Below are 8,339 nucleotides of genomic sequence, written 5' to 3'. Positions count from 1 at the left end.
TCCGCCCGCAAGTGACAACATGACGTACAGTGACCGTTAGGAACGACACATAAAACGTTAAACATTGATAATAAAACATTAAGGGTGGTGTGGGTCTCTGATGAGGCTGGCTGCCTTTTTGAGGCAGCGAGTCCGATACATCTCGTCGATGGTGGGGAGGTCAGAGCCGGTGATGGACTGGGCGGTTCCACTGTGTGTTAGGCAGCCAGTGCCAATCCCTGCACAACGCTCCGTTACTCACGAACATAACCTTTTCCCACTACACACTGACAATAGACAACAGGTGCAGGAGTAGAGGCCATTCGGCCCTTCGAGCCAGCACCGCCATTCAACGTGATCATGGCTGATCATCCACAATCAGTACCCCGTTCCTGCCTTCACCCCATATCCCCTGACTCCGCTATCTTTAACAGCTCTATCTACATTATTCCCTTCATTGTGTATCTATACACTGTAAATGGCTCAATTGTAATCATGTGTTGGCTTTCCGCTGACTGGTTAGCATGCAATAAAACAGCTTTTCACTGTACCTCGGTACACGTGACAATAAACTGGACTGAGCTGAATAAATGCTAGCCGGCAACCTCTCTCTACCCCTCACACACATTCTTCGCTGACACAGTCTCCCCACAGCCAATGCATTGGTGCAGAAACATCCTCCCTTGTCCATCAACAGCTGCGGGACTGCTGGGGCAGCTGCACGCATGCATGGGTGACTGCCAGGTGTCCAATGCAGCTCCACACTTTCAATGGGTGGGTTAACCTATGATGAGCGTTTGTCGGCACTGGGCCTGTACTCGCTGGAGTTTAGAAGGATGAGGGGGCACCTCATTGAAACTTACTGAATAGTGAAAGGCCTGGATGTGGAGAGGATATTTCCACTAGTGGGAGAGTCTAGGACCAGAGGGCGTAGACACAGAATAGGAGGGTCCACCTTGATGAAGGTGATGAGGAGAAATGTCTTTAGTCAGAGGGTGGTGAATCTGTGGGATTCTTTGCCACAGACGGCTGTGGAGGCCACAAGTGAGTGGATATTCTTAAGGCAGAGATAGATAGATTCTTGATTAGGACGGGTGTCATCAGGGTGATGGGGAGAAGTCGGGAGAATGGGGTTAGGAGGGAGAGGGTAGACTTGATGGGCCGAATGGCCTAATTCTGCTCCTATCGCATGTCCGTCAATCCCCCCCTGTGTGCCGTCGTCTCTCACCTCGCTCAGCTCCCGTAGACGCTGCTCGGTTTCCACACGCCTCCTCTTCTCCTCCTCCGCTGCTTCCGACCCCTTCTCCTTCTCCAGAGACAACGCCTCAGCCAGTTGCTGTGGGGCACACAGGGAAGACCTTTAGTTTAGAGAAACAGCCCAGAAACAGGCCCTTCGGCCCACCGAGTCCGCGCCGACCAGCTCTCCCCGCACACCAGGGACAATTTTATAACCCATTGATACGAAGTTTATTTACCTACAAACCTGCACGGAAGATCTCGGAGAAAACCTACGCAGGTCACGGGGAGAATATAAAGGGCCTGTCCCACTTAGGCGACTTTAGGCGACTGCCAGGGTTTAATTTCAATGGAATTCAACTACGACAGCAAAAATTGTCGCCTGTAGTGGCCCAAAAAAAATCATCTAAGTGGGACAGGCCGTACAGACAGCACCCGTAGTCAGGATCGAACCCGTGTCTCTGGCGCTGTGAGGCAGCAACTCTACTGCTGCGCCACCGTGCTGACCTGTGTTAAATTAATTTAACCATTGCTCAGCCCACTTGCCCAACCAACCAAGATCCTGTAATTTTTGATACCTATCTGTAATAATGCCACCCACTTTCATGTCATCTGCAAACTTACCAATCATGCCTTGTATATTCAGGAATAATGCTTTTGGATTAATGCGATCTAATTCCCTGGCAACATTCACTGCATGGAAACCCCATCAGATGCTTAAGAATAAATCACTCCAGAGAATGCCAGGTCGAATTTCAAGACGTATGATGGGATAGAATTTCTAAGCAACCAATTAATCCTTGACGGACAATTGCCAAGCCCACAATAAAGGTTTGGTGTCAAGTTTAGGGTTGGGAGGGAGCAGGGCAGGTTTGGATCTGCCTTAATCCATGCCAGTGTGCAGGAAGGAACTGCAGATGCTGGTTTACACCGAAGATAGACACAAAATGCTGGAGCAACTCAGCGGGACAGGCAGCATCTCTGGAGAGAAGGAATGGGTGACGTTTCGGGTCGAGACCCTTCTTCAGGTTTGTGAAGTTGTAAGCTGGTTGTAAGATTGCTGACCTGATGGTGTTGCTCCTCAACCTGTGATTGCCAGCATTGGAACTCATCTTCCATCTGTTGCTTACACTCTGCCTGTAAAGCAATCAGCTGCTCACGTCTGTCGCAGTCTCTGGAATCCTGCATCCGGTCCACCTGTTCCTATGGGATACATTGTGGGATATGTTGTCAGGGGTTATGGGGGAGAAGGCAGGAGAATGGGGTTAGAACAGCCACGTTTTCCGTTTAGTTTTAGCTTAGAGGTACAGCGCAGAAACAGGCCCTTCGGCCCACCGAGTCCGCACCGACCAGCGATCCCCGCACACGAACACTATCCCACACACACTAGGGACAATTTACACCTACACCAAGCCAATTAACCTACAAACCCGCACGTCTTTGGCGTGTGGGAGGATTCCGAAGGTCTCGGAGAAAACCCACGCAGGTCACAATGGGTCGAGAAGCAACATCTCTGGAGAGAAGGAATGGGCGACGTTTCGGGTCGAGACCCTCACCCTAATTGGGACATTGTGGACCATGAATGCACGATGTTCCACAGCATACCTGCAACGCCTGCACCTGCTCCTCTGCTTGCAGCCGTCTCCCATGCAGCAACTGGACACAGCCCCGGACTCCTGCACACAAACAAAGCGAGAAATGTTGACAAGGCCCAGACTCAGGCCCCAGGCTAAACTCCTCACCTTTGAACCTTCACCTACGATGCCGGCCCCATCAACTCTGCAAATATTATTCTCTGGATACTTTCAAGAGAGAGCTAGATAGGGCTCTTAAAGATAGCGGAGTCAGGGGATGTGGGGAGAAGGCAGGAACGGGGCACTGATTGTGGATGATCAGCCATGATCACATTGAATGGCGGTGCTGACTCGAAGGGCCGAATGGCCTACTCCTGCACCTATTGTCTAATGCCAACAGAAACATAGAAACATAGAAAATTGGTGCAGGAGTAGGCCATTCGGCCCTTCGAGCCAGCACCTCCATTAATTGTGAATATGGCTGATCATCCACAATCAGTACCCCGTTCCTGCCTTCTCTCCATATCCCCTGACTCCGCTATTTTTAAGAGCCCTATCTAGCTCTCTCTTGAAAATATCCAGAGAACCTGCCTTCACCACCCCTTGAGGCAGAGAATTCCACAGACTGACCACTCTCTGTGAGAAAAAGTGTTTCCTCGTCTCGGTTCTAAATGGTTTACTCCTTATTCTTAAACTGTGTGACCCCTAGTTCTGGACTCCCCCAACATAGGGAACATGTTTCCTGCCTCTAGCGTGTCCAAACCCTTAATAATCTTATATGTTTCAATAAGATACCCTCTCATCCTTCTAAACTCCAGAGTGTACAAGCCCAGCTGCTCCATTCTCTCAGTATTTGACAGTCCGGCCATCCCAGGAATTAACCTTGTAAACCTACGCTGCACCCCCTCAATAGCAAGAATGTGCTTCCTCAAATTAGGGGACCAAAACTGCACACAAATGACTCAACGCAAACGGTCCCTAAAGGACCTGTCTCACTTGGCAATTTTTCCGGCCCTGATTATACGGCAGAGATGCTTTATCCAACTCAGGAACCGTGTTACCTCCTTCGGAGCTGGAGACATCCACGCCCGCATCCACCAGGCTCTGCTCCACTTGCTGCGCCCATGACAACGTGCTGCTTAAGATGCCAGTCGCCGCTTCCTGAACCCACAGCAGCTCCGGGTCCACGGGCAGGTCGCGCAGTGTCGCAAACTCCTGCTCCAGGCACTTCCCAAAGTCGGTCTGTAGACGGGCCTGGAGATCACAAATACACATTAAGGGCGGCACGGTGGCGCAGCGGTAGAGTTGCTGCCTCACAGCGCCAGAGACCCGGGTTCCATCCTGACTACCGGTGCTGTCTGTACGGAGTTTGCACGTGGCCACGTGGGTTTTCACCGGGAGCTCCGGTTTCCTCCCACACTCCAAAGACGTGCGGGTTTGTAGGTTAATTGGTTTCAGTAAAATTGTAAATTGTCCCTCGTGTGTGTGGGTGTGTGTGTGTGATGTGGTGTGTGTGTGTGTGTGTGTGTGTGTGTGTGTGTGTGTGTGTGTGTGTGTGTGTGTGTGTGTGTGTGTGTGTGTGTGTGTGTGTGTGTGTGTGTGTGTGTGTGGGATAGTGCTAGTGTGTGTGGGATAGTGCTAGTGTGTGTGGGATAGTGCTAGTGTGTGTGTGTAAATATATGTGTGTGTGTGTTTTTGAATATATGTGTGTGCATATGTGTGTGTGTGCTTGTGTGTGTGTGTGTGTGTAGTGCTGTGTGTGTGTGTGTGTGTGTGTGTGTGTGTGTGTGTGTGTGTGTGTGTGTGTGTAGTGTGGTGTGTGTGTGGGTGTGTGTGTGTGTGTGTGTGTGTGTGTGTGTAGTGTGTGTGTGTGTGATAGTGCTAGTGTGTGGGGGGGAATCGCTGGTCGGCTTGTTGGCTCTGGTATTTTACTTCATTCACATGTTTAAACTATAATGTTTTATTCTTTATGTTTTATGTTTCATTCTTAATTGTTACTATATGTGGTGTTGTTACCCTGTGAGCGGAGCACCAAGGCAAAATCCTTGTATGTGAACATACTTGGCCAATAACCTTATTCATGTGGGCTCTGTAGACTATTTCTGTACACGCTACTAATCAGGGGTTATGTGTGGGTGAGGGTACATTTACTGAACTGTATGCAGACAAATAATGATTTCCATTGTGTATATGAAGGTGAGATTGAAGCAGCATGTGACCATTGGTCACCTGGCTCTCCCCCAACGCCCTCCTCAGCCTCTCCTTGTTGTTCATCCTCTCCTCCTCCTCCCGCGCGCTCCTGTCCGTCGCCTCCTGCAGCTTGTCCTTGAAGTTGGCCCGCTCCTCGATGATCAGCTGCATCTGTTCCATCACCTGCGGACAAGCAACAACGTGGTCTGTTCACTGGGCAACTACAATGCAGCTCCAGCTCCAGCTACAACCCACGCCGCGCCCTACAGCAACAACTTGGACAACCGCAACTCCAGCCAATAATCATTCACCAGTAGAAGCGCCCGGCACCCGTGGCGGCACGGTGGCGCAGCGGGTAGAGACTAGGGTCGCCAACTTTCTCTCGCTCCCAAATAAGGGGCAAAAGGTGAAAATACGGGACAAATTCCCGACGGCTATTCGTTGACCGACTGGGCCGTGGATGATGAATGATGAATGATGAGCTGGACTGCACACAAAGCCCAGCCGGCGGGTCAGCTGAGGAGTATTGGCCCGGACCACGCAACGTCGCGCGCAAAGTCCAGCCCATGAACCGACCGACAGGGCCACGGGCGAGGCGCTGCTGCTGCTGCTGCACGCCATGGGATGCACTACATTGGGACGGGTGAGGTTTGTCCCGGGCTGCCCTCCAACCCGACAGTACCCTCGACCCGAGTAGCAGCAGTAAAATACAGGACAGGGGTGGTCCCGTACGGGGCAAATCAATGTCCTGGCTAATACGGGACGGTTAGCAACCCTAACAGTGCCAGAGACCCGGGTTCGATCCTGACTATGGGTGCTTGTCTATACGGAATGAAACCTCGCCTATTCCTTCACTCCATAGATGCTGCCTCATCCGCTGAGTTCCTCCAGCATTTTTGTCTACCTTTGCATTTTCCTGCGTCTGCAGTTCTTTCTTAAACAGCACGCTGGCCAAGGCAGCGTCTTAGAGCGGAGTTTCAAAGTGACTGCATGAAAAGCCATTTCCTGCTTTGTGTTCGGCCTCAAAACTGAAAGTAAAAGTAGAATGCAGGAGGTTTCCGGATGTGGCGGGCATGAAAGAAGCAGGGAGGCCACTTCACTGCCGTGTGCAGAGCTGCCCATCATCACAAAGATCTCGATCGTCTGTGTGCGCTGAGAATTCTTGTGTTCCTGCGCCCAATATCCCCCAGTGGCCATTTCATCCTATACGGGCGGCACAGTGGAGTTGCTGCCTCACAGCGCCAGAGACCCGGGTTCGATCCTGACTACGGGTGCTGTCTGTTTGGAGTTTGCACGTTCTCCCCGTGACCCTGTGGGTTTCCTCCGGGTGCTCCGGTTTCCTCCCACACTCCAAAGACGTACAGGTTTGCAGGTTAATTGGCTTCTGTAAATTGTAAATTGTCCCTAGTGTGTGTAGGATGGTGCCAGTGTACGGGGCGATCATTGGTCGGCGCTGCCTTGGTGCCTCCGCTGCTGCAAGCGCTGTAAGGCAGCAACTTTACCGCTGCACCACCCTCAAGCATCATTTTCTCACAGTTCAGAACGTTGTGGTTCGTTTCTTGCAAACCTCCATTACTGCAACCTACCCTGCACTAGACATTTCCCTGGTCTCTCTGTCTTGTGTGTTTGCGGATGTAATTCCTTCCGTCAGCGGTGCCGTGTTCAAGAAAGGGCGGGACATTGGCGTTACAATTGCCAGCACCGTCGTGGAACGCAGTTGGGATCGGGCGTTTGGCAAAATATTGGTACAAACACTGTTGCTGAAAGCGAGAAATAAAGTCTGAAGAAAGGTCTCAACCCCAAACAGGGAGTTAGATGTGGCCCTTGTGGCTAAAGGGATCAGGGGGTATGGAGAGAAGGCAGGTACAGGATACTGAGTTGGATGCTCAGCCATGATCATATTGAATGGCGAATGGTGCAGGCTCGAAGGGCTCTGCGCAAGAAACAAAGGGTTGCTGGAATATTCTGCTGTGTTCGAATGGATTTAATTTTTTTTTTTTAAAGCTTTAGACAATGGGCAAAGATTAAATATATACATGCGTGGGCTGGGCAATAACTGAACGTGGACACGTGACGTTTCTGGTCTGAAGAACGATCGCAACCCAAAACGTCACCCATCCACGTTCTCCATAGATGCTGCCTGACCTTCTGAGTTACTCCAGCAACACTGTGGGTCTTTTTTTTTGCATCTGCAGTTCCTGGATATTGCAGCAACTGCTGATGCTGGAAATCCAAAATAACAAACAGAAAACACAGCTGGTCAGGCTGCATCCGTGGAAAGAGTAACAATTAACGTTTCCCATTGCAGACCGTTCATCTGAACTGATCAATGCCAACATGAAACTTTCACCGTTTCTTTCTCTACAGACACTGCCCAGTCAAGGAAACTAACAGAATTGGGAGAAGTCGATGTTCATGCCCCCGGGATGCAGACTCCCCAAACTAAGATGGCGCCCACACCAGGGCAGGCTATTTGCGTGCTTCCAATTAACATTTCCCAACCAGACCATTCATTTGCGTGATCTTCCCAACTTGAAAATGCCCACTGTTTCTTTCTTTGCGTGCCCAGTTGAAGAAGGATTCCTACCAGAAACTCTGAAACCTTGCATGCTTCCTAAGATGGCGCCCAACAAGGAAGATTGCGCCCAACCACAACTAGTTGCGTGCTTCCCAAGATGGCGCCCAACCAGGGCAACTATTTGCGTGCTTCCCAAGATGGCGCCCAACCAGTGAGGAAGTTGGCGACCCTACTCGAGCCATGCCACCACACCCGTACCAGAGTGATACATTACTCCGTGAGAGACCCACCTGGTTATCGGACACAGCCTGGTCGGGAGCGTGCACTCCTGGGGCAGAGAACGTGACCTGCAGGATCCGACTTCTGAATCGCTCCAGCTGTGTGATCAGCACAGGATGAAGTTTAGCATGACGTTGGGAGATGCCGTTACCTTCGCTACTGCTACTGCCTTACTAAAGGGACGGACCGGTGGCCAGCAGCACTGTGGGCAGTGAAGAGCTGAGGAACAGCAGCAATGCTGGAGGTAGCGTCTCTCAGGTGAAACATTAGACTGTGGCCTCCTGAAAAAGGGCGACTCACCGGGATGTAAAGGGCCTGTCCCACTTGGCGATGTTTTCGGAGACTGCCGGCATCATTGACTGGCGTATCAGGTCACCAAAAAATTCACGGCGTGATGCAGCGTGACGTAGCGTGATGCAGCGTGACGTAGCGTGATGCAGCGTGACGTAGTGTGATGTAGCGTGATGCAGCGTGACGTGGTGTGATGCAGCGTGATGCAGCGTGACGTGGCGTGATGCATGCAGTGTGACGTGTGGCGTGATGCAGCGTGACGTAGCGTGATG

At 51.2% G+C, this 8,339-nt stretch overlaps 1 protein-coding gene across 1 annotated transcript in view; it reads right to left on the bottom strand.

Moving 5' to 3' along the window:
- fhad1 (forkhead-associated (FHA) phosphopeptide binding domain 1) overlaps nt 1-8,339 on the bottom strand; it is a 76,934-nt gene that overhangs the window by 41,218 nt on the left and 27,377 nt on the right. Inside the window, exons 12-17 of the mRNA XM_055659081.1 lie at nt 7,788-7,874; nt 5,019-5,162; nt 3,851-4,043; nt 2,821-2,891; nt 2,281-2,418; nt 1,208-1,315 (exon numbers count right to left, since the gene is read on the bottom strand). Of these exons, the coding sequence (XP_055515056.1) occupies nt 1,208-1,315; nt 2,281-2,418; nt 2,821-2,891; nt 3,851-4,043; nt 5,019-5,162; nt 7,788-7,874 (741 nt within the window). The remainder of the gene's footprint in view (nt 1-1,207; nt 1,316-2,280; nt 2,419-2,820; nt 2,892-3,850; nt 4,044-5,018; nt 5,163-7,787; nt 7,875-8,339) is intronic.

This window comes from Leucoraja erinacea, chromosome 30, assembly GCF_028641065.1.
Source record: "Leucoraja erinacea ecotype New England chromosome 30, Leri_hhj_1, whole genome shotgun sequence".
NCBI lineage: Eukaryota > Metazoa > Chordata > Chondrichthyes > Rajiformes > Rajidae > Leucoraja > Leucoraja erinaceus.
The sequence above is the reverse complement of the archived record's forward strand: the minus strand, read 5'-3'. Positions and strand labels throughout refer to the sequence as shown.